General features: G+C 40.6%; 1 protein-coding gene across 4 annotated transcripts; it reads left to right on the forward strand.

Annotated features, from left to right (window-relative positions):
- The first annotated feature begins 87 nt into the window (after positions 1 to 87).
- On the forward strand, positions 88 to 23666 carry EIF4H (eukaryotic translation initiation factor 4H). Of its 4 annotated transcripts, none has more exons than XM_036409338.1 (7): positions 94 to 250; positions 14059 to 14246; positions 16335 to 16399; positions 16485 to 16581; positions 16872 to 16931; positions 21191 to 21346; positions 21615 to 23666. In XM_036409338.1, the coding sequence occupies exons 1-7, from the start codon at positions 192 to 194 to the stop codon at positions 21752 to 21754; spliced, it is 765 nt and encodes a 254-aa protein (XP_036265231.1). In that variant the 5' UTR covers positions 94 to 191; the 3' UTR covers positions 21755 to 23666. The 4 variants fall into 4 exon arrangements, with proteins under 4 accessions (XP_036265233.1, XP_036265231.1, XP_036265232.1 ...); XM_036409339.1 differs by having other exon boundaries at positions 21209 to 21346; XM_045571200.1 differs by having other exon boundaries at positions 21191 to 21361; positions 21615 to 21755.
- The last annotated feature ends 2880 nt before the right edge of the window (positions 23667 to 26546 follow it).

Genomic DNA, 26546 nt, shown 5'->3' on the forward strand with positions numbered 1-26546 from the left:
CCGCCGCACCACGTGGGCCGCAGAGCGCGCCAGGCCGGGCGCGGCGCGGCGTACGTGCGCGCGCATGTGCGTGCGTGCATGCGATTTGCGATCAGGCGGCGCTGCGGACAGCCCCGGCGGCAGGGCGGGGGGAGTTATATTGCGGGGTCCTTCCTCGTTCACCCTGGTTCCTTTCGGAGCGGAGACGGCAAATGGCGGACTTCGATACCTACGACGATCGGGCCTACAGCAGCTTCGGCGGCGGCAGAGGGTGAGGCGGCCGTGCGCGCACCCCAGCCGGGCGCGGGGGGCGGGCGGAGTCGGGGCCTCCGGGGTGGCGGGAGGCAGGGTCCGGGCCAGGCCGGCGGAGGCCTGGGAGAGGCGCCTGGAAGAGAACTTGGGGCCTGGAAATGGCGCGCACGGGGAGGGGCGGTTAGGCTCCCGGGGTCTTGCTCGCAGGGCGGATCCCTCGCTCTGCCGGCGGCGACGTGTTGTCCTTCCCCCTTCCTCGGCCGCCAGGCCGGACTGTAGCGGCCCTGAGCGCCCGGGAAGACGAGCTCCCGCTTCCAGCCCCATCCCCCAGGTCGGCACGGGGCTCTGCTGCAGCGCGGGATCGGGGCCGCCGCCTGCCCCGCTCGGGTTCCGGCCCCCGCCTCGGCCCCCCTGTGTTGGCCTGTGCCTCCGGCGCCCTGACCCCCTTCGCCGAGAGGCCTGCCAACTGGGTAAGGTCAGGAGGCCGAGAGAGGAGCGATCCCCTTCCCCTTCCGTGGCTGCGGGAGCCAGGGAATGGCCCGGTTCACGGCGGGAGCGGGGAGACCAACCAAAACAAAACACACATCAGAGCTTTCTTCTCTCCCCCCCCCCCCCCCATTATGGACAGTTGCTACGTGCTTGCTGGCAGAAATTTTTATTTCTCCCTAGTTTCTCATTCTGACCTAGAGAAGGAATCGCGTTTATAGCCTCATTCTTGATTCTGGCCATCCATACACTATATATAATTTGAGGCGCCCCGTTTAAAAGAAAAAAAATCATTAAGACAAGTTGCCCCCTGCAGCGTTTAGAAGGTAGGCTTATAAACATCTTGCTGTTTGTCAAGGACACACAGCCTTTGTGCGCTTCCACAGGAAGATTACTTTCCCAGGATAACACCACAATAGTGCCTGCTGAGGTGTCCAGTCTCCTGGGTTTCAATCCCCAGAGGATATCTTTATTTGGGGAAGAATGATCTTTTTAATGCCTTGGTTTTTTGGGAATGCCTCAGAACAGGCTTGTTTGCGTTTGGGAGAGTACCCATTATCACTCATTACACCATAACATGGAAGTGGAGCCACCTGTTAATTTTCAAAGGATATTTTATTTGCTAATAAAAAAGAAATAGATGTTGGATGACGTGTGAAATTGTTGCCTTTGGGGTAGGTTTCTAGACATCAGATTTGTACTTGAAATTTAATAACTAGGTTTTTGGGTTTTTTTGTTTGTTTTTTAACTTTCATTTAGAAGTACCCAGGGAAACTACTCTTAAACAGAATAAGTAGTTCAATATGAGGCAGATCCAAGGAGTTTTCATTGGTTGAGGACCAATGAAAAGTAAATCCTATCATACTGAACCTCGGGGACTTTTTTTTTTTTTTTTAATTCTACCTTTTCATAAATTTGCCATCTCTTCTAGTGAGTTGAGGTGTTTGAGTTAGACTTTTAGTGGCTGTCACTTTTGACAGTTGGGGTGACTTGAATAATACACAATAATCAAAAGTAAAATTCTCTTCCCCTGGCCGGTGTTGCTCAGTGGTCAGAGTGTTGGCTAGTGCACCAAAGGGTCTCTGGTGAGATTCCCTGTCAAGGGCATGAACCTGGATTGCAGGTTCAAATGCCTCATATTCATGTTTCTTTTCTTCCTCCCCGCCCCCCTCCTCCCCCCCCACCTAACTCCTTCCCACTGTCTTTAAAAGAATCAGTGGAGGAAATTCCTTTGGTGAGGATTTTTTTTAAAAAGGTAAAATTCTCTCTCTCTTTTTTTTTTTTAATATACACCCACTACCGGGGAAGTGCCCGCAACCAAAGTATTATACATGCCCCTGACCGGAATTGAACCTGAGACCTTTCAGTCCGCAGACCGACACTCTACTACTGAGCCATACCGGTTTCGGCAAATTCTCTTAATATGCTATTTCAAATATCAAAAAACAAATGAAAATGTTAGCCATTTGCCCAGATGTTCTCCAAAAACTGGTATGAGAGAACATTAGCTGGCATTCTACATCATCTAAGCTTCCTAATAAAAAGTCCCTTTACTGTTGTTAAGCACCTTCTACATATGACCTTGAAGTTTTCCATTTGACTTCATATTCATATAAAAGTACATAAGAAATATTGCTCATATTCTTAACCTATTGGTGAATTATGTGTTCATTCAGATAATGTCTGGAGTGAGTCCAAAAATTTCACAGAGGACCAGACTTGTATTGTGTTCTGTACCAAAGTTTTCCTTTTCCAGAAATGTTATTTTAATTTCATCAATACTGATTTAATTTTATCTGTTATTGGGATTTCTAAAATTTAGCAAGATGATACGATAGTTGACCAGATATTCTTTGATAAATTCAATTGTTATTTGAAGTGTGTTCACACCAATAAATGTCTTGGTACTGTTGCTTATGTTAAAATACAATGCTCAAGCATTATAGAAAATAATCCCATCGATGGAAACCAGTATTATATTGCTTTGCTTGGTATTTTTTTAAAATATATTTTATTATTTTTTTACAGAGAGGAAGAGAGAGGGATAGAGAGTTAAAAACATCGATGAGATGAGAGAGAATCATCGAACAGCTGCCTCCTGCACACTCCCTACTGAGGATGTGCCCGCAGCCAAGGCACATGCCCTTGACCGGAATTGAACCTGGGACTTTTCAGTCCGCAGGCTGACGCCCTATCCGCTGAGCCAAACCGGTCTCGGCTGCTTGGTACTTTTGGTAAGGCCCCTTCCCTCTAGTCCAGCAGTCGCCAACTGGTGGTCCGTGAGGTTCGAAAGGTTAGCAACCATTGGATTAAGGAAACCTTTGAAGCAGAGGCGCCAACTGGTGGTCCGTGACATCGGAAAGGATGGTGACCACTGCTCTAGTCTAAAACACCTTCGCTAGATGAGATGCCCAAACCATTTGGGTCACAGGTGAAAAAAATAGAAGTTTGAAATTTAGTCACAATCTAAAAACTTGGCTTTTATAATTACACCTTTTCCATAAGTTTACTTTTTAAAAAATATATTTTATTGATTTTTTTTACAGAGACAGAGAGGAAGAGAGAGGGATAGAGAGTTAGAAACATCGATGAGAGAGAAACATTGATCAGCTGCCTCTTGCACACCCCCTGCTGGGGATGTGCCCACAACCAAGGTACGTGCCCTTGACTGGAATTGAACCTGGGACTTTTCAGTCCGCAGGCCGATGCTCTATCCACTGAGCTTAACCATTTTCGGCTCCCATAAGTTTATAGTCATATGTAATAACCAGTGCAGTTGTTGGAAGCAATATTCAACAACTGCTTCATTTTCCCAGCCTATAAAGGCATTTCCTCAGCAGCCAAGAAGAGAACCAGAGGCCACATTGTTCAAAAAGCAAGTCAAAACATTCCAAATTATCACCCTGGCCAGTTTGCTCAGTTATTAGAGCTTTGCCCTGGGACCAAAAGGTGGCAGGTTCAATTCCCTTCCTGACCCAATCAAAATCAATCTCTCTCTCTCTCTCTCTCTCTCTCTCTCTCTCTCTCTCTCTCTCTCTCTCTCTCTCATATCAATGTTAAAATATCCTCAGGTGAGAATGAAGAAAAAAAAATTCCCCCCCAAATTATCAAAGAGTTGGTTGTGCCAAATCTTTAATATATTTTGGGGTTTGTTTTTTGTGTGTGTGTGTGTGTGTGGGTGTGTATGTGTGAATCTTTTTTTCTTTTTCTTTTTTTTTTTTTTAGTTTGCTAAATTAGCATTGAGGAACCAGTTTTTCATTTGCCATTGCCAATAAAGTGGAGAGCAATACTGATTTTACATTTCTGACTGCAATAAAAGCCTTCAGAGTGTTTAATCTAAAACCACCAATCCTGAAACTTGGGTTGGAATTAGCAAGAATGGAGGTTGATGAAATTGTATCTGCTAAAAATTGATTGAACTGCCGGGACCGGTTTGGCTCAATGGATATAGTGTCGGCTTGGGGACTGAAGGGCTCTGGGTTCGATTCCGGTCAAGGGCATGTACCTTGGTTGCGGGCATATCCCCAGTGGGGGGTGTGCAAGAGGCAGCTGATCGATGACTTTCATTGATGTTTCTGACTATCTCTCTCCCTTCCTCTCTGTACAAAAGTCAATAAAATATATTTTCTTAAAATTGATTGAACTACCAAACTCTTAAGTATTCTTTATCAGGTTCCAGGTAAGGGGGTTAGAATTCTAAACTTTGAGTCTTGTAAGGCTTAGCTTGGCATCTCTAAATTTCTAAGCATATTTTAACTTAAAACTGAAAAGAAAACAGTATATAAAAATAATAGCTATTGCCAAAACCGGTTTGGCTCAGTGGATAGAGCGTCGGCCTGTGGACTGAAAGGTTCGATGCTGGTTAAGGGCAGCTGTTCGATGATTCTCTCTCATCGATGTTTCTAACTCTCTGTCCCTCTCTCTTCCTCTCTGTAAAAATCAATAAAATATGTTTAAAAAATAAATAGTAGCTATTTCCACTGATACCAGGATCTGTAAAGGTATTGAAAAGCTGACTTTAAAATTCTGTTTACTACTTTGTTACTGAGTGGTTGGAGTGTCGGCCGGTGCACCAAAGGGTCTCGGGGCCAATTCCCAGTCAGGGGTTCTCTCTCCATCACCATCCCCCTTCCTCTCTTCCAGTCTTTCTCTCAAAAAAAAAAAAAAAAAAAAAAATCAATAAGGGGAAAATTCTGTTTACATATCAAATGACAAGTTGTTTTGGTTTGTTGTCATCCTTCTCCCCACTCCCCAGTCTTGTGAAACGTGTTGCCACAAATGCTTGGTTTTACCAAGAAGTATCTGGGAGACAGTTCAGGCAAAAGCCCTAGATTCTTTTTATTTATTTACTTTTAATATATTTTTATTGATTTCAAAGAGGAAGGGAGAGAGAGAGAAACATCAATGATGAGAATCATTGATCGGCTACCTTCTCCCCCCCCCCCCCTCCCCAATTGGGGATAGAGCCAGCAACCAGAGCATGTGCCCTTGACCAGAATCGAACCTGGAAACACACACCCCCCCCCCCAGTCCACAGGCAGATGCTCTATCCACTGAGCCAAACCAGCTAGGGCAAAAGCCCTAGATTCTTAATCAGGCAGACCAGAGCTTGAGTGTAAGCTCAGCCATGTAGCTGTGTGACCTGGAAAAGGTTCCCTTACCTCTCTGAGCCTCATTTTCTCCACTTGTAAGGTAGAAAGTCCTCTGATGGGCTGTTGGGAGTAGTAAATGTGTGACACAATATCTAGTTGATAAAAATGGTTAATAATTGGTAGCTATTGGTTTGTAATTTTTTTTTAATTCTTAAAATATTTCCCTTGAGATTAGTAGAGTGGGAAAAGTTCTGTTGAGTTAACTAGAGTGAGTTTTTACTCAACTGGCTATATATCTAAATCCAAGCAAGAAATCTTTCTCTAGGGTACAATGGGTATTATAAGTGAGTACAAAGTAATTTGTTCTTTGAAATTGTTGGTTTGTTACAGAATTTATGTTTGAAATGTTTAATATAAATGCCTCTGAGATTTCTAAAAACTCTTTTAGTATATTTTTCGCATTTATATTTCTGTCTGAAACTAACCTGAGTATTCTGGGAAGACTTGAATTATGAAATCCAAATTAGAGCATCCAAAGCAGAATGTTTTGGGGGTCTTGTCAGTCCAAGATCAGTTCCCATCTTACCCTAAGGAAAGAAAGGAAGGGTTGGGCCAGAGAGCCTGCGCTGCCTCTTGACCTTTTCATTAATTTTAAAATTGAATGTCCGAGATTCTTTGAAGTTTTCCCCATGTCATGGTTCCTAAATGCTGCTTCTTGTTGGGGTCCTTTGGATGTACTCCAATATGTTGATAATTCATTGAAAATACAGCACCTCCAGTAAGCATTGTCTAGGGTACATGGAGACTGGTCTCCCTCATTCTACACACATTCTTCTGTAATTAATCAGTTCATTTTTGGAGCCTTTTGAACTGGCTTAATAGAAGATAGTTGATTTCTCATACCTGCTTCTGAGTTAGATTTTGGTTGACATAGGTATCTGAACAAAGGTATATATTTTCCAGCCTTACACAGATAAGTTGGAAAAGGGTGTATTTTAATAGCCTTTTTAGGTAATTGTGGTTATTCTTATTTGCTGCTATACCAAAACTCAACAAGTGTCAGTTTTCATAAAGGTTAGTTGCAATATATAATCTGAAACTTGGTCAATTGGCTTTTCATACTGTTAACATTAAGAAATATATATTTATTTTTTAAGAAGTATATATTTTTTTATTAATTTTAGAGAAAGAAGGGAGGAGAGAGAAATATCTATTGGTTTGCTTCCCATACACATACCAACCAGGAATTGAACCTGAGACCGTCAGTGCATGGGATGAGGTTCAACCAACTGAGCCACACCAGCCAGAGAGAATATGTCTTATATTTTGAATGAAATTATACACAAGGGTCATTTAAGCAATGCCAGTAGACTGAATTATGCAGATCTTCCATATGTTGACACATTTCTTTATACTGTATCAAAAATCATGCTTATTGCTATCACTATCAATTTTCACCTGAAAATTTCAGGTATTGAGAGTCTGCCAAACTTATGTTGGTGAGTATAGTTTTCTAAAGTTCTATTTTTTTGCTTGAAAGCCTTCATTTTATCATTGGCAACAGGTACGGTTGTTCTCCTTGAAGTGACAGACTCACTTCATTTTCAAAAAAATGTCTGCCAAATTCCCGTCTGCATAACCAATTTGTCAATTCTTTCGGGTAAAAATGATGTTTCATGAAACAAATAGCTAGTACAGCTTGTAACTCACTTACATGAGTGCTTTTCCTGGAGATAACCGTTGTCCTTCTGTAAGTAGCAGAAGTGCTTTGTCCCCATCTCGTAACGAGATATTAAAAAGTGGGTCATACTTTAATATAATTAATAATTTTTACTGCTTTATCAAAGACATTTTTTACTGAAGCTGGCTTCCCACCTCACCCCCCTCCTTACCCCCCTCCTCAAGTACTACAAGTGAAGCATGAGTAATCATTTTAGTGCCACCTTCTTGATTTGTGCTAAGGCCAATTATAAGATCAGTTTAGGTCTCTGATAAAAAGGAAAATTTAACATGAATACCATAGTAAACCTAAGGCACTGTTAAATAGAAGAAAGGTGTGACTCTGGAGGACAGAGCTGGAATCAAAGGAAGTAAATTTTAGTGTTCTTTAGAGTTTGAAAATATATGAAGAATTGCTACTTGAGGTAATCGGTAATGGAAGAACTTTAATGTAGTCTATATTGGGCTGGAAATTACCAGTTGTTCATTTTACCTAACACTTAAACATTAATCTGAACATTTTCATACATAACTATAAGTGGAGACCCTTATGTTGCCCTTACCCAGTTTCTTTTTTGTGTATTTGTGGCTTTACATATATAACATAAAATTTACCATTTAAGTGTACAATTCAGTGTCACTAATGTTTACAGGGGTTGCAATTCAGTAATCACAATGGTGTGTAACCATTACCATTCTCTTTCCAGAACTTGTGCATCATCTCAAACAAAAACTACCCATTAAGCTAAGCTACTCTCCATTTCTCAGAGTTAATTTCATAAACATTTTTTGCTATTCCTGTTTCATCTATCTTCTCCATTGTAGGGAGAGGATAGACTATTTTAAGACGAACTCCAGCCATCCTATCATTCAATCTTAAAATATTTGAAATGCTTAACTATGTGTCATTATTATTATTACTATTATTATTTTAGAGAGGAAAGGAGAGGGAGAGAGAGAGAGAAACATCAGTCATGAGAGAGAAGCATTGATCAGTTGCCTCCTGCATGCCCCACACTGAGGATCGAGCCTGTAACCCGGGCGTGTGCCCTTGACCAGAATCGAACCCTGGACTCTTCAGTCCGCTGGCCATGCTCTATCCACGGAGCCAAACCAGCTAGGGCTGTGTGTCTAATTGAGAAGAGTTTGTGTTTTTTTAACTAGCAGTTTTTTTGTTACCTAGTCCATGTTCATTTTTCCCCAAAAGGTTATTCATATACATGGCTTGTTGAAATCTGCAAAAATATTTGATTATAGAAAAACTTAAAACACAAAGCAGTCTAGCATAATGACCCACTCATATATCTATTACCCACTTTTGTTTGTTATTCCTCACCTGAGTATTTTTCCATTGATTATTTATTTATTTATAGAGAGTGGAAAGGAGGGGGAGAGATGTGGAGAGAGAAACATCCATGTAAGAAAGACATCAATTGGTTGCCTCTGGACTGCACCCCCACCAGGGCCGGGGGTCAAGTCTGCAACTGAGGTATGTGCCCTTGACTAGAATCGAACCTAGGACCCTTCAGTCCATAGGTCAGTGCTCTATCCACTGATTCAGGCTAGGGCTGTTATCCACTTTTTAAAAAAATTGACCACTCTTATTTCATCTGTACCTCCATGTTTTCCTCTTCTACAAATTTCTGGATTATTTTAAAGCAAATCTTAGTGTCATTTCATCTGGAAATACTTTAGTATGAATTCCAAAGATAAAAACTTTTAAAAATATGCTACAGTACAAAGCCCAGCCGGAGTTGTTTAGTGATTTCACATCGACCTATGAACCAGGAGGTCACAGTTCAATTCCCAGTCCGGGCACATGCCTGGATTGCGGGCTCAATCCCCAGTATGGAGCACGCAGGAGGCAACTGATCAATGTTTCTCATTATTGATGTTTCTCTGTTTCCCTCTCCTGTCCTCTCAGAAATCAATTTTAAAAATATTTTTTAAAGTAAAAAATGAACTCTAGATTTTAAAGTAAATTGTGTGGTTTTATTTTTTTTATTTATTTTTTTTATATATATTTTATTGATTTTTCACAGAGAGGAAGAGAGAGGGATAGAGAGTTAGAAACATGGATGAGAGAGAATCATCGATCAGCTGCCTCTTGCACACCCCCCACTGGGGATGTGCCCGCAGCCAAGGTACATGCCCTTGTCCGGAATCGAGCCCAGGACCTTTCAGTCCGCAGGCTGACGCTCTATCCACTGAGCCAAACCGGTCCCGGCAATTGTGTGGTTTTAAATTGTGGATTATATAAAAATCCAACGTTGAATGGAAATGTGAAACTTTATTTAAAATTAATTGGAGCTGGTTTGTAGGATATCATGTCAAATAATAAGCATTCTAATTTAGAAAAAGAACTCAACCTATAAAGTTCAGAACTAATCCGTAGATATAGTTTACTCTGGAGCTTTTTTGTGGCAGTATTCTCTTAGGACCAATGAATAGATCTGAAAATTATGATTTTATTTGCTCTGGAAAATCTGGGACTTTTGAATTGAGTAACCTTTCACCCACATACAGTTATTATATTAATAACTTGATTATTTGCTTTCATTAATGTGTGGGAATCCAAAACTTAGAATGTTATGATATATACCTTTTTCCTAGTAAGAAAATTCCCTAAAAGACTCTGTAAACCAAAAGTTCCCCTTACGTTGACTATTCACTAAAACAAGGCTTATAAACTGCTTGTTGTGTCCTATTGGTAGATGATTAGATTACTTTGGTGGGCCCTGGCAAGATGAAATGGAATAGAGAATAGTGTGTTTTTTACTGAGTTAGTGCTGTTGCGCTAGCTTTTTTGTTTCTTTTAATATGTTTTTATTGATTTCAGAGAAAGGGAGAGATAAGAACATCGGTGATAGAGAATTATTTTTTTTTAATATATATTTTTATTGTTTTTTTACAGAGAGAAAGGGAGGGAGGGAGGGAGGGAGAGAGAGAGAGCTAGAAACATGTATGAGAGAGATACATCAGTTGCCTCCCGCACACCCCCTACTGGGGATGCTCCCGTAACCAAGGCACATGCCCTTGGCCGGAATTGAACCCCGGGACCCTTCAGTCCGCAGGCTGACGCTCTGTCCATTGAGTCAAACCAGTTTCAGCGATAGGAGAGAATTATTGATCAGCTGCCTCCTGCACGGGCCCCTACTGGCATTAGAAAAGTTTAAGTTTAAAAATTTTGGCTCTCAAAAGAAATTTCAATTGTTGTACTGTTTCAATTTGGCTCTGTTGACTTGCCAACCACTGCTCTATCTATCCACTGAACCAAACCAGCTAGGGCTTGGGCAAACTTTGATTTGTGTAAAGTGCTGAGATATTAAGTCATGATATAAAGTGTATTTCTTGGTGTTGGTCACAGCCAAAATAATTTTTTTGAATAACATGTAAGTACCTAATTGGAGTTGTCATCTAAATACATGGAACCCTCAGTTGTGTTAAAAAAAAAAAAAAAAAAAATTCCAAATAAGAATACCCATATTGGTGAGAGAAGTTATTTGTGAGACTAAAGTAGTTGCTAGGCTTATGACTTCATTGCTTACCCCCTTGGTAAGTACCAACTAATATAATTGGGAGTTGAAAGCAGTGTAGATGCTTCATAATGTTTGAGTGGATAAACTGAAGTCTACCCACATGACCCCAATCCCACTGCCTTGACATGTCTTCAGGGAACTATCTGCTTAATGTGGAAAGCTAAGAAACTGAAATCCTGTAGAACTGCCTACATCAGATAGGGTAGTATTTAAGACTGCTTCAATAATTCTTTTTTTTTTTTTAATTTATTGATTTTTTTTTTTACAGAGTGGAAGGGAAAGAGAAAGAGATCTAGAAACGTCGATGAGAGAGAAACATCGACCAGCTGCCTCTTATACACCCCCTACCGGGGATGTGCCCGCAACCAATGTACATGCCCTTGACCGGAATCAAACCCTGGATCTTTCAGTCCGCAGACCAACGCTCTACCACTGAGCCAAACCGGCTTCGGCTGCTTCAATAATTCTTTAAAAAAAAAACACACACACAAAAAACTTGTGACTTTTTTCTTTGAGCAAATCTTTTTTTTTTTTTTTTTTTAATTTATTGATTTTTCACAGAGAGGAAGAGAGAGGGATAGAGAGTCAGAAACATCAATGAGAGAGAATCATCGGATCAGCTGCCTCTTGCACACCCCTACCGGGGATGTGCCTGCAACCCAGGTACATGCCCTTGACCGGAATCGAACCCGGGACCTTTCAGTCCGCAGGCCGACACTCTATCCACTGAGCCAAACCGGTCTCGGCTGCTTCAATAATTCTTAAGAAAGTGTCTAGAGCAGTGATTTTCACCCTGTACATTTCATGGCATATATAAACTACTTTCTGAAATCCTGCAGCACACCAGAAAAATATATTTTTTGCCAATCTGACCAAAAAATAGTTATGATTTTGATTTATTCATATTGAACAGCTATTGTTGCGTTGGCTGTTGTTATTTTGTATTGGACAGTCTAAGGGGAAAGAGGTCAGTGCCCCTGACTAACTAGTCAAGTATTGCATGTTTTAAAAATTCTTGAAGAACACCATTGTGCCTCTTGCTGCACATTGGTGGAAAATCACTGGTCTTAATGCAAGGATGTCAAACTCTCGTCCCATGGGCCACATGCCTCATTTATTTGGTCTGTGTTAGCCTTTGAGTTTCACATACTTAGTCTAAAGTATTAAGCCACTGGTGGTTTTGTGAGGCTAGTGTGAAATGAGCAAGTTGTTGAACTTTGGTTAGTTTAGTTAAGATACTGCTTCCCTGAAATGGGGTTCTTTTGTCTTCCCAAAACTGGCTTTTTATCCTACTACATTCTTATTAGTGTCCCCATTATCTTATTACCATTCATTGAGGCAGCAGCTCTTATCAAAGCTCTTCTGGCTCCCTATTCAATCTGAGGTCATCTGACCCTATCTTTTCAGTTCTACATGGAACACACTCCATAAGTTCTCATATAAATATTTAATATGCCCTTTCAGCAAGCCTCCCTCCATTTTCCTGATTTATTAAACATACACATGGAATTTATCATCGCTATATGCTCCCCTTCACCTTAAATAAAAATGATTGTAACTTCTTTATTTTTTTAACATATACAGCAGGTCCTCAAATAACATCATTTCATTCAACCCAGGTATCTTAATAACATTGTTGTGATGCTCTAGGAACTTAAACTCTTTGTTTATATTAATTAGTCTATGCCAAAATTGTTTTATTACATATATTTTTAACTTTTAATTATTTGAGAGAGAGAGTCACTAATTTGTTGTTCCATTTATTTATGTATTCATTGGATGTTTCTTGTATGTGTCCTGACAGATCAAATTGACAACCTTGGTATATGGGGATGATGCTCTAACCAACTGAACTATATGTAGGCTGGTACTTTGTTATATGTTATCTTGCTTAAAGTCACAGAATCTATCAATGATAAGAGAATATATACACAAGCAAATATAGTTATTTGTGGTTTATAGGTGCTACTCAGTTGTGAGCTGATTGAAGGCGAGGGACTGTTTTCCATTGGATATTTAATAAATGTTGCATAAATGAATTTAAAGTGTTTATTTTTCATACTCTATTTTGACATTTTTCTGTATGTTTATACTGTATCGAAAGTAATTTAGGTTTTATGGTATTGAGATAATAGCAGTTGCTTTGCACACTATCAGCAGTGTTAAAAATGCAAAATAAGTAACATTTGCTAACCCTTGGAGAGGAGAGAGTGGGATGCAATTCACTTAATAAACCTATTTTTTTCTGGTGTTCTTAGGACAGAATACAGAACAACTATATTTCTGTCCCTGCCTCCCTCCCTTCTTACCTACCTTCCTTCCTCCCTCCCCTCTCTAAAATCAATAAATAAAACATTTTTTTAAAGAATTATATTTATTACCAAATATTTAGCTATAGTTTATTTCAAGGGAAGATGTGAAATTTCTTCCATGATACTTCTAGCAATATATGGAAATGAGGTTGCATTCCAGGCTGACATTCATATTTCCCCTGCAAAAAGGATGACTTTGAACAGATGTTTGGTTGTTGAAACTCATTTGTTTTAAATAGTTCCCCTTCCTGTTCATTCATTCATTCTTCATTTTAATAGATTACTTTTAAGAGCAATTTTGGGTTCACGGCAAAATTGAACAGAAATTACACAGTTCCTATATAAACCCTGCCCTTGCACATACACAGCCTCCCGTTTGCAGAATAGTAGTACATTTATTACAATCAATGAACTTCTACATTCATAACATCATTATCTACATTCATCATGTCATTATCACTCAAAGTCCAGTTACATTAGGGTTCACTTTCAGTGTTGTACATTCTATGGGTTTGGACAAATCTATAATGACCCCACTTATTTTTATATTATCTATAAATCATTATTAACCTCAGGTTGTAGGTGGTGGTGATAATGGTACTTGTTACTCTATACATATATACTGTGTGTATGGCAGGGTTTTAATTTTAAGCACCTTACATTTGTTTTGTTTTTTTTCCAGTAATTCAAGGTCTTTATTAGTATTAACCCAACTTCACAAATAAATAAATGCTTAGAGAAGGTGAGCTTAGATCATATGGCTAGTAAGTAGTAGAGCTGAGATTTAAACTGATACCTCTGCAAATTGTCAGTGATGAGGCAGAATCAAGGTCCAGCCTTTGCCACTTCTTAGCTCTGAACCAAGGACAAGTAAACCACTCTGGTTATAACTGAGGACATAACATTGGGGTTTAAGTGGCTAAGTAATATGCACCACACATTTGAGGACCCAGTAAAGTAAAGCATGGGGAGAGGATTCTATGATTCTGAGGATATTTCTGTCACTATGAAACAGGCACCTTTTTGATAAATAGTATTTGGAATACTCTTATAATTTCCAGGTGATGTAATTGTACATTTTAGTGGAATGTGTAGCTGACTGGATGGCATTTTTATTTTTCCTGATCTGGGACAGGAATATACGGACAGACTTGAATACTGTCTGTTTCCCCTCCTAGGTCTCGCGGCACTGCTGGTGGCCATGGTTCCCGCACCCAGAAGGAGCTGCCCACAGAGCCCCCCTACACAGCATATGTAGGAAATCTACCTTTTAATACGGTTCAGGGCGACATAGATGCTATCTTTAAAGATCTCAGCATAAGGAGCGTACGACTAGTCAGAGACAAAGACACGGACAAATTCAAAGGTGAGTTTGGGAAATTCTTACTTTACATTATTGTAAGGTGTGTGTGGGGGGAGATGTCTAAACCAGAATGTTCTAGTGAACCACAGGGCTCTAATTATGAAAGTGTTCTAAATGTTTGCTTGGTCCAAGTAGCTGCAGTAAACATGGCACTTTGACTCATAGGCCTTCAGTTCTACCTGGGGGGAAATGTTTTATACATCATCTAGTTTGTAGAAATACGTGTCTTATATTCAGGTAAACCTATTTCTTTGCCTGATCTATACAGCAGTCTTGCCTGACACTAAAGGAGTTAATGGAGAGAAGTGAACAAATAAATATGAGGATTTTTCTCGTGTATTTCACCTTAGCCAACTTGTGCATTTTTCTTGGTAGTTTTTCTATAGTTCAGTTATTTATTATAAATTCCAAAAGATAAACTAATAAGTGTTATTATCATTGTACATTTGTGACTTCAGAGTATGTGTTTAGGAGAGGGTTGAGTCAAATTTCAGATACAGTTAGAGCCTATAGATTAGCATCTTAGAGGCAATTGAGCAGAGGAGAAAGAATGAAGAATCAAATGACATCATCATCTAGCTTTCAAGATTGCCTGAAGGGAAACATGCCCAGTAGTTAAGTGCCTGGTGCAAGGTATAAAGGCATTTGGTTTACATTATTTATCCAGAAGTATGTCCATGAAAAGGAGAGTCACTGTGGTGACTTACAGTGGGGAGCTGTGCAAGAAGCAGAGGTGCTGCTCCTCTGAGTGGTTCTGTACGTAGTGGGGTTTTTTTTTGTGTTTTGCGGTGTGTGTTTTTTTAAACTTGTTGAAAGCTTTTTGACTTTAGAACCTGAAACTTTGTTACCAAGTGATTAAACAGTGAAAACAAACATATTGATTAATCTTCTGTAAGTCCCACCTAGTTTGCTTGCTAAAAAGCATTTAGGAATTCAGAGTTAAGGTAAAAATGTGTAGGTGAAGCCAACCTTTGGGGATGGGTCAGTAGAGCAGCAGGTTTTAGACTATCTCATAGCAAATCATCTTCCATTTCAGCAGCTCTAGTGTGTGAGATGTATGACTGGGCTGGGGTTGCCTCTTTGAACTTTGGAGTGGTTTTCTCAATTTCTCTAAACATTGAATCTATTTAGGGAAGAAGGTGGGAGGGCAGGGGACACTTTCCAGCCAAGCAGTACATTCTTTGTGTAAGTACTTACTGAGCAAATGGAGAACAGGAATAGTTTGGACCTAGGCCTTCAAAGCACTTGCAGCCTAGTGGGCTTTGAAGGTAAAGTGTAATCATACTCTGCAGGAGTGGGGGTGTGCAGGGTACAGTGTGAGATAGAGCGTTGGTCTTCGGACTGAAAGGTTTGATTCCAGTCAAAGTCATGTACTTTGGTTGCAGTCACATTCCCAGTAGCGTGTGTGCAGGAGGCACTGATTGATGTTTCTAACTCTCTATCGCTCTCCCTTCCTCTGTAAAAAATCAATAAAATATATTTTATTTTATTTTTTTAAAAATCAACTTTGGAATCTGTCTTAAAACCCCAAGTACAGTATATCAAAAGTCATTCAGAAGTCAGAACCAACAACTCTGCTGTGATCCAAGAAAGGTTTTAATATTATGGTTAAAACATAAGAGAGCTTTATAAAAACACAGCTGCTATTTTAGTGCCTGTTTGATTAGTACTTTCTGAAAAAATATAACTGAGAGGGAGGAATACCAATCAAGTTCTATTTATTAAAATATATTTTTATTGATTTCAGAGAGGGAGGGAGAGATAGAGACATTAGTGATGAGAGAATCATGATCGGCTGCCTCCTACACACCCTCTATTGGGGATCGAGCCCATAACCCGGGCATATGCCGTGACTGGGAATCGAACCATGACATCCTGGTTCATAGGTCAGTGCTCAACCACTGAGCCACGCTGGTGGGCAAGCTGTCTTTATTGAAAAGTAAAAATGTTCTTTCAGGCTCTGCTAGTCTGCAGTCATCTAAATGCAACAAAAGTGGTAGTTCTGATGTGGACAAGTTGTACAAAATAGGAACCCCATCATAGTGTTAACCCATAATTTCTTGAGGAAATGGAGTGTTTTCTTTCTTACAGGATTCTGCTATGTAGAATTTGACGAGGTGGATTCCCTTAAGGAAGCTTTGACATACGATGGTGCAGTAAGTATGTTCAGGTTTTCTCTGTCGTGTTGTTAGTTGAGTTTTTTTCTTGCTAATACTTATGCTGTTTTCTTCTTATCATTAGCTGTTGGGTGATCGGTCACTTCGTGTGGACATTGCCGAAGGCAGAAAACAAGATAAAGGTGGCTTTGGATTCAGGAAAGGTGGACCAGATGACAGAGGTGATTGGTTCTTCTAAAACTGAACATGCACCTTACTGGTTACAACTCTGGAAGGTTACTGTAGAACTGTCTTGTAGGTCTGATAGGTTTTTGTGAGCTTTTATAAACATAAAATCTTAGAATAGATGATGCTTCTGCAAGCCTGGGGTTGTTTTCCTGTTGGCAGCAAAAACTCTTTAATTTTGTTGAACTTCCCATCACAAGTTGTACATCGTCCCAGTGAATTTTTCCATGTGTTTGCAGCAAGGTAATGATCCAACCTCAACTTTATCTTTTTTGTGTATCCTCAGGAATGGGTGGCCCTCGAGAATCTAGAGGTGCATGGGAGTCCCGGGATGACTTCAATTCCGGTATCAGTATTTAAAGTATCACCACTTAACCTTTTCCAATGGCCTTGCTGCTGTTGTACATTTCTTGTGCGTAGCCGGCCTGGCCGGGCTACTTCTTTAATGCCTTTGACAAATGAAACTTTTCCAAAAGGTACCCAGGCATGCAAAAAGCCTCTATTAGAACCTAAATATTTGGGGTAGGGCCTGTCAGTCTGATCCACCTTGTTTTGTTTGTTACCCTTCCTTAGCCAGCTGTTCATTCTCACAGGGTCTAGCCTAAGGAAACTACTTGGTGGCTCTTGTTTGTGTGTACCACACAAATAGAATACTGTTTGTGACTTCTAGAAATACAGTTTAGAGATTTTAGAAACTCACAGAAGCCTTTTGACTATGACTCCTAGTGGCTGCTTCTAAGATGGTAAAAAAGTCCTTGTGACCTTTTTCTTGAGAGGTGCAGAACTCATTCCTTATGATGGGCATGATCCACTTTATCATTCTATTCTTTTTTCTTTAGAGTGAGAGAAGGAGAGAGAGAAACATCAATTTATTTTATTCAGACATTGGTTGATTCTTATATGTGCCCTGACCAGGGGTCAAACCCACAATTTTGGAGTATTGGGATGATGATCGAACCAACTGAGCTACCTGACCAGGGCCTACCATTCTTTTTCTTAATTTACCAAGGCAGGCCAATAGGAGCCTCCTAGCCTCAACTCAAGAGGCCAGTTTGCATGCCAGGCCTCTGCTTGAAAGATTTCTTAAACATTTCTTCATCTCATTACCTTTTTTTTTTTTTAAGTCATATGTGTAGTAAAAATGTCAACTGTAACAGAAAAGTGTTTTGTTTCCTATAAACTTGATGTTATTTCTGTACTCTTCCAATATATGAGAACATCAACACCCCCGCCCGCCCGCCCCCCTGCCCCCATCAAAACAAAAATCAGTATAAAGTAATGGGTAAGTATGGGGAACTTGGTGCAAGGTGTCTTTTGAGTTTAAAAGTTTTCAAATTTATTTCTAGTACTGCTTTAGCTAAACAGGTGACTATATCTGTTGAATAATTTATTTTTTTTAATCCTATAGCCAATTAGAAATGAGCTTATTCATAAAAGTACAGTATAATCCAGTAAACCTGTAATTTTATGTATAAGCTAGTCTCTGATTGAAACATGCAACAAATGTCTAAAGTCTTAAAGCCAATCCAGGTGCAGCAGTTAGTAGTTGCTCAGTGAGTGGTGGTCTTTGACCTGCCAGTTGTGCATTCCTGGTACTGTGGAAAGAGCACAGGCAGCTCATAGCTCTGGAACTGTGAAAGTTAACCAACTGGTGCTTTCTGCTATTGACTTAGCTTGGGCTTTAACTCTGAAGCAGACATACAGTGAGCATAGCCAAAGAAACTACCTTGCCACTCACCAGTTTCAGTGTAAACTACCATGTTTTGGTGAAGTGCCACATGGTATAGTAATGCCTAAATATATTATTTATGAAAGCAGATCTATGTTCTTTAAAAGAATGTTATTTTTTAATTCTGTGTGCTGCTAAAAAAAAAAAAAAAAATGAAGCATCAAGTAAAAATTAAAGCATCCCGCCACCAGAAATAGCTAGTGTGTTAAACTAAACTTTGTAAAGAAAACTCAGAAAGATTCTCATGCATAGTATGCCTCCTGAAAATCTCATCACATTGATTACACAATATTTGTTAATGTCGGCCTTGCTTTTCTCATCTTTCCAGGCTCGTATCATAAGATATTCTGCAATGAAACTGTCACTGATAATGTACATTGGTTTTTTCTCCTATACTTTGTCACATCCACCTGGACAAAGGAGCAGTTGTGTTTACCACACTCTATGTGGGTGTGAGTTTGATATGTTTTACTAAACACTGGCAGCAAAAAATCATTTAACGTTATTAAAGGGAAAGTAACTTTACTTTCATACTCATATGGAAAGGGACACTTTACAGTTTAGATTTGTTTGGAGAAAGTGTCAGGTTAAAAGACTGAAGAATCTTTTATTTGGCTATGTGTATCCCAACATGTTTTCCCCCAAAGCAGTGCTCTGATTTGGTCTAAATCTCTTTTAGAATTGTTTTTATTGCTTGCTTTGTTAAAATGGGGATTGTTCAACTCAGTCTCTGAACTGGGTTTTATATAACTTGATCTATTTCCAAAATCCTTGCCACCCTTAAGGAACAGGAAAAGTACCATCATTACAGATAGAGTTATTCTCCATATATGCAGTAGTTAGGTTCTGTAGAATCAACGAGAATGCCGAATTAACAAATACTGATCATCTTCTAGGGGAGGATTCTTTGAGCCTCTGATCATAGCAGTTTGTCAGCAGCTGTATGCATAAACTTGCTTTGTGTGTGTTTCTATTTAAAGACACCTTATTTTCTATATATTGTTGATTCATTAATATTGAACTTGCCAGCAGCACTGTAACTCCATGAATGAAGCTTATCTAGCGTGTATTTTCTCCCTGAGATACATCAGAGCCTTCTTATGCTTAGAGACACTAGACGGCTCTTCAGCACTATTTGGGGGCCATTTTAAACAAAAATTACCAACAAAAAACACAAGAGCAAAAAAACTTCACACTAAATAGGTCAGGAAAAGAATCTTTTTACAAGTATGAGCTGAAACAAGGCAGAGTATTGTCTTGTTCCACCTCAACTGAGAACACTTTAGTCAGGTGACTCAAGTCTCACTGTTGTTTGCATGTCTGAATGTCAGTGAAAACACTGCAAGTATCAATTTGGGGGTTACAGGTAAATTTAGCAAGTATATTAATTTGCAAATACGAAATCTGTGAATAATGGGGATCAAGAATCTATATATATATATATATAAAAAAGCCTAAGCAACTGTCACAACCAAATGGACAACTGAACAGGCTGCATGGGGCGACCGGGCCTGCAGGGGACTTAATGAGGGATGACCAAACGACTGAGTTAGCAGGCTGTGTGGGGAGACCAGGCTGGCAGGGGCAGCAGTTAGGGTTGACCAGGCCTGGGGGGAAGGGGGTTAGTGTAAGGCGACCAGGTCGGGGGGGGGGGGGGGGGGCGCCTAAGGGGCGACAAGGCTGGTGTCGGGGAGCAGTTGGGGGCAACCAGGCCAGCAGATGGGCAGTGGGGGCAACCAGGTTGGGGGTGACCAGGCAGGCAGGCAGATGAGCAGTTAAAAGCCAGTGGTCCGGGATTGGAGAGAGTACAGGCTGCCCTGAGGGGACTTAGCCCCCATTCACGAATTTTGTGCGCGAGCCTCTAATATAGAAGAAGGTCTCAAGCTCGGGATTCTTCTCAATTATACATTCCTATACATTTGAGCAATGGCACCATCCTTATAGTGAGTAAAGTAGTCATTTGGGAGCTTCAACAAAGGGGGCAAGCATATGTGTTCAATTACAATCTCAGCTATATTTTTACTGGAAGTTAACTCTGATTTCAGTGTTAAAAGGTTAATTAGCTTAAACTCCAATAACTGAAGGACTTGCACTTAAATATAAATCTAAGTAAAACCTTAACCTTAAAAGTCCATTGAGAAATACTTCTACACACTGATGAGAATTGTAACTTACTCTTAACATTTGTAAATGAGATGCATTTTACTTATGTTGATAATTGTTTTAGCAGATACACAAATAAATGAGGGAAACCCCTTTGCAAGTAGAGGAGGTGAGGTACAGGTTGGGTGTGAGGTGCTCTGCTCCTTAGCATTGCCTCCCTTAGGGAGTGGGCCTTACTGGGATAACTGCTTTGTTTACCACACAGGTGCTTTGCTTTTAGAATGATCCACCCTGAAACGCAGCAGGAACAGGAAAATGGGGAGTGTCACCCAGAAGTGACTTCGTATTTTTGTTTTGTCTTTGTATTTTTATTTTTTCTTGTTATTTTTGCATTCTATATTATCTCTTCTAAATTTCAGGTTTATCTTTTTAATAACCTTATAGATTTATAATAGAAAACAGAATAAAATGTGCCTTGAGGATTTTCCTATTTTAAGTCGTATTAGAATATAGTCTCATATGTTGTTTTCCATTTTTCCTGCAGGCTAAGAATTTAAACAGCTTATTTTTCTCTCCCAAGATTCTTTTTTTAAAAAAAGTCTATTTGCATTGAAATTATTGAATAGTTTCACATTTGGACTCATTTTCAATGCATTATACTTTGGAAAAACTTCAGATGCTGGACAAGCTAAAGAACTTAAAATTTTTAATCTGAAACAGTTTACTCAAGATATGTAGTCAGCTTTGAGACAGTAGTTTCGAAAGTAATTCGGTGTCATCTTTCTCTTCAGGCTTCAGGGACGACTTCCTAGGAGGCAGGGGAGGGAGTCGCCCAGGTGATCGGCGAGCAGGCCCCCCGATGGGGAGTCGTTTCAGAGATGGCCCTCCTCTCCGAGGGCCCAATATGGATTTCAGAGAACCAACAGAAGGTATGGCGGCAACTTGTAAAGGCGCTTGGAGAGTACCTTTTCGTGATATTTTGTACCTCATAGACATTTGCCTTCTATAACCCATGCATAGTTACTGTAGACCCACCCTTGATCTTAAATAGTAAGTTTATCTTTATTGTGTATCTAGGAATAGAATAGTTCTTCAAAGCTGTTAATTTTTAGAAATTGGGCTGGGCTGTAGAGATCATTTTACCCGGTGGGGAATGAATGGGATCATCCTTTATAAACCTTGTTTTTCCCCTCCCAGAGGAAAGAGCACAGAGACCACGGCTCCAGCTTAAACCTCGAACAGTTGCAACACCCCTCAACCAAGTAGCCAATCCCAACTCTGCCATCTTCGGGGGAGCCCGGCCCAGAGAGGAAGTTGTCCAAAAGGAGCAAGAATGAGCTGGCGGTTGGGAGGGAATGGGGTTTGGGGGCAGGTGGAGCAAGACCGAAGCCTGGCTAGCCCCCTGGACCAGCAGTCCTGCAGTTACCATTCCTGCGCCTGACCTTTGTCCTCCTTCCTTACAAAGGAAACACAGAGCTTGTGAGTGCATGTCAGCAGTTAACAAGTGGTTTTTAGTACATTCTTGGCTTTGCTGTATCTAGTGCCTGTTTTGTGCTTTCTTTTCTCTGCCACTCCTTTCCCCATTTCCTTCTGTCCTTTTTCCTTCTTGTTCCTTGTTTCCTTCCAGCACATGAGTTTCTCTAAAGGGACAAAGGCAGCCACCATGTGGAGAGCTCTTTTGAATTGAGGTGCTGTTTCATTTTTCTCCTTCGCTTTCTCATTTTACTTTAAACACACTGGCCAGATTCCAGTCACTTCCTTTTGATTTTTCTTTTTTTTTAGTGCTTCTCCTCCAACCTGCATGTTGAGTTCTGTATTTCTGTGGCTTTCACATACACATACACAAAATAAAAAATTAAAAAAAAAAAAGAAACCACACACACACACACAAGAAGTCACAAATTGAATAGCATTGTTTTTATTCAGCTTTGATCAACATACAGATTTGGAAACACCTTGTTTTCAAAAAAGGATAAAATGTCTGTTGATTCTTGCAGATTTCCTCCATCCTATTTATAAGTAGTCCTGTCTCTGTGGCCCCCTCCCCAGATAGATTATTTGAGCAGAATGGGTTCACATTTTGACAGTGAAACTTAAAGGGTAATGTGAAGTATTCGTAGGGAGTTTACATGGGAGGATCAGTTGAATACACTACTCTATTCACATGTCTTATTACTGCTTTTTCAACACTGTCCAAACTGGTTCCCTCCTTTCACCAGCTATATGAGCGGCTCCTCTGGCTGGCTGAATGTATCCAACTACCTGCTGCTGGTTTCCTTTCTACTGGGCACAGGTGCTTTGGGGGACTAAAGGGTAGGGGTGGGGGGGTGGTAGAGCTGTGCTGGGCTCACTGTATAGTGTGAACATTGCTTTTTCCAAATCCCCGTTATCTGTGTATTCTGCATCTCTCCCTTGCATTTATCTGTTCCCTAGTTTAACAGTGAGATACTGTGCTTCCCACCACCCTTTACTTTTATAATGAAAATTAAAATGGGCCTAGAATCTGGCACTTTACTCTGTTTCACTTGATGAATTGAGAATTTTACTATGCATAGCTATCAAGAACCTTAAAATAAATGGTAGGTGGCTGTAAGGTCTCATCTTTGGGACAGAGTTCATTGTTCCCACATACAGTGTTCAGCATTTACCCAGGGCTAGGGGTCTAGGCAATAGCTTTTGAGCTTGAACACCCATATGTGGACAAATTAACTTCATTAGCACCTGAGTCCCACTCGTTTTATTGGGAGAAATTCAGGATCAGCCAGCAGCTAGAGCGGTAGAGAGAAGAGGCCCTGGCCAGCATGCTGGAGGGCTGAGGGGAATCGGCCTGCGCAGCGCAGCGCGCTTAGATAGCAGTTAGTCCCTAGCTGGCGTCCTTGGTGTCTACTCTGTCTTGTTGCAAGGTTTCGGCCGTTTACAGAACTCTCCCTTCTTTCCTTCCACCTGTCATCTTTGCTTCTGAAATAAGAACCATTTGTGTAACACCAATACTTAACTTAAGAAAGACATGCATTATGTGGTTGTAACCAAACCTGATGCTTTCAGATGACCTACTTATATCTTCAATGTGGAAAAGATTAAGAACAAAACAAATTCATCTACACTTCTGGGCAAACCAGTTGACTTTTAAATGTAAGAATGGAATTCCAAACACTTAACACATTCAACTATATGACAGAAAGTAAATCTATGGATATGGTATTTTGTGAATGATCTTTTAAATAAAAGAAAACCTTACGTAATATTTAATGCTGTCTTTATTTTGAGGTGGGTTTTTTTTGTTTTGTTTTGTTTTTTAGCTGCTTATAAAATTAACCATTTTTAATTTGGGAAGCAATATCCAAATTTAGTAGAATACTGTAATTTAAGAGAAGCTGCTTACTTTTGGAAGTTACAGGATTAGTGAAATTAAGAGCTAATGATTAGAAATAGGATGCCAGATCCCCCCCAATCCATTTTCTAAAAATGTAATTTTCCTAACATAGCAACCTTACATGATGTGGCTGTAGTTTTTCCCATTTGTTTTTTATAACTTTGTTTTTAGAAGAAATTCTAGGTACTCTTCATGACAATGATGGGTGCTACTCCATAGCAAGCAGATCATGTTTGGGGAAGAAACTGCTGTGTAGTTCGATGGTTTTATGACTGGTCAAGGTACAAGGCTTTGAGCTGTTTGGAAGAGGCCAGGCTGGCACTGGAGAGTGATGGTAGAGAACCTGGCACGGTGTGATTTGCTTGCCTAAAGGTGAGAGCCTTGATGGCAGCTTGACCTGGAGAAATAAGGTGGGCAGTAGGAGCTGTTCTGGTGAGTGCATGAGTGACTGTTTACTTCAACTGCTACCCAGCCAAGAACATGGAGGAGAGGATTTGCTGCCTACTGATGTTTTCTTTAAGGGGGAGACCCGTCTCCTGGAGGGATTTTCTAATGGCCAGAGGCTTGAAATCCAACTCGGAGGCTTCTTTCCAAAGGTGCTGTTAGATTCCATCTTTGGAGGACCTGTAGAACGTTCAAACCCTTGAAGAATCAGCTAGGCTTCCCAGGAATTCAGAGGTTTTTAAAAATCTTCGTTCTTGAGGTACGTGCTCCTACCAGAGATCAAACCCACAACCAGGATATGTGCTCTGGCTGGGAATCAAACCGGCAACAGTTTGGTGCACAGAACACTCAGCCAACTGAGCCACTGTGGCCCGGGCCAGAGGTTTCTTCATAGTTGAAATGAAACTCCTGTGCAGCTGTCTTCCTGCCTCCCCCCATATATTGCTATAACTTTACAGTGGTTGCTTCTCATAAGCACCTCCATGGTATGTAATAGTTCTGTAATATTACAGAAAGCATTTTAGTATCTGCCTCCCATCCATAAGTTAACTGAATGAAGAGAGAAGGGTACAACTTTCCCCAAAGAAGTACCTAAATAAATAGGCTCTGTTTCATAAATGCACTTACTATGTGAATATTCCAGAGATAGGTTTAAAACAGGTGATGCCTGATTTCTCCGTGTTATTGAGCTGGCTTCAAAGAAACAAAATGTAATGAAATTACAAATGGAGTCCCTTAATAGGTTTCTACGAATGTTCTTACCTTGGAATCCATGGTCAGAGGCCAGATCGGTGCAGCATTGGTGGAATAGTGGTGAGCGTAGCTGCCTTCCGGCGGCCAGATTGTTTCTCCAGGTCCCAGGAAAAGGAACTGTTGCCACAGCAGACTTCAGAGCCTGGGTTTCCTTTCATGACTCAAATGTCCTCTCTCTTCAGGGAGGTCTTTAGGGAGCAGGAGGCGTAAAGAAGGAAGAAGTTGGAAGTGGACATTTGGGGAAAGGAGGGAGGTGTTGCAATTTTACCTACTGTCCACTTTCAACTTGTGATTTTTAAGGGTTTAGCCTGGTTTTCTCAAAGAGATTACTTGGTAGAGCTTAAATCTAGAACCAGAAGAGCTAAGTAACATCAATTTGTAGAGCCACTTGGTCTTGAGACTCAGTAGAAACAGCATTTTTTTTTTTTTTTTATTTCGGGGGGGGGGACGTCAGTGATGAGGGAGAATCATTCATCGACTGTCTCCTGCACACCCAACAGGATTGAGCCTGGGATATGCCCTGACCAGGAATCGAACCATGACTTCCTGGTTCACAGGTTGACACTCAACCACTGAGCCATGCTGGCCAGGCATAGAAACAGCATTTCTTTGCAGTGTGAGAAGATTGGTTTTTAAACAGCCTCATAATCTGTTCTTTTCATAAGTAGTACTTTAAGTACACTTTCGTTCTTTCTCCTCGGTCTTCAAATTCCATTGGCTGTTAAGGTCATGCAGAGTCACTGCCACTGACAGGGTTCACTCTGGACTGTCCATTGCAATAGGACCTGACAGGGCCCGGTGTCGTCCACGGTGCTTCCTGATCTGGTGGAGAAGGGTGGGCAGCCCATGTTCTGTTCAGCTGCTTGCTATCTGCCCAATGGGACTTCTCACCAGTGCTCTTTCAGGGAAACGGGGAGGAGAGGACAGGACAACAGTCCGTGCTGTGTGTCACAGGTGGCTATTGCCTGGGCACCTCATGCTTAAGAGAGTGGCTTGCTTGGATCTGGCCACGTGTGACCTTTTTTGGTGAGGTGCTTTGTTCTATTTTTCATATTATCTTGGCCAGTGTTTTACATCGTTGATATGATGAGTTACTTTCTCATTAGTGTGAGGTTAACAGGCTTATAAGCATCTTAAAGTCTGGTGTCTTACAGTCTTTGTAAGTTTTTTGTCATGAAAATGAATCAGAATGATGGAGACTATGTACTTAATTGTAACCTACTAATCTCTCCCCCACCTGTAACCACCCTCTTATTGTAAAATAGTGAATATACTAATAAAGCAGACTATTTCACAGCAACAGGCTCTTTGGTATTCATTTTGGACACGAGAGAGAATTTGTTTCTTACACCTGTTCTGTTCATTGCAGGGGACAAGGTAAATGTTAAAATCATTACTGGACTAGGCCTAGCCAGTTGCTCGGTGGTTAGAGCATTGGCCTGTGTACTGAAGGCTCTTGGGTTCAGTTCTAGTCAAGAGCACGCAGGCTCCATCCCTGGCTCAGGTCAGGGCTCATGTGGGAGGGAACCGGTCGATGTTTTTCACATCCCTCCTACTTT

The sequence above is a fragment of the Pipistrellus kuhlii genome, unplaced genomic scaffold (assembly GCF_014108245.1).
Source record: "Pipistrellus kuhlii isolate mPipKuh1 unplaced genomic scaffold, mPipKuh1.p scaffold_m20_p_4, whole genome shotgun sequence".
Taxonomy (NCBI): domain Eukaryota; kingdom Metazoa; phylum Chordata; class Mammalia; order Chiroptera; family Vespertilionidae; genus Pipistrellus; species Pipistrellus kuhlii.

What these genes read in the sequence shown, in the direction of transcription:
- EIF4H (XM_036409338.1), top strand. Translation starts at nt 192, where the DNA reads ATGGCGGACTTCGATACCTACGACGATCGGGCCTACAGCAGCTTCGGC. An exon ending in CTTTGACATACGATGGTGCA is followed by an intron (nt 16,400 to 16,484) that starts GTAAGTATGTTC and finishes TCTTATCATTAG; the next exon opens with CTGTTGGGTGATCGGTCACT. An exon ending in TTTCAGAGAACCAACAGAAG is followed by an intron (nt 21,347 to 21,614) that starts GTATGGCGGCAA and finishes TTCCCCTCCCAG; the next exon opens with AGGAAAGAGCACAGAGACCA.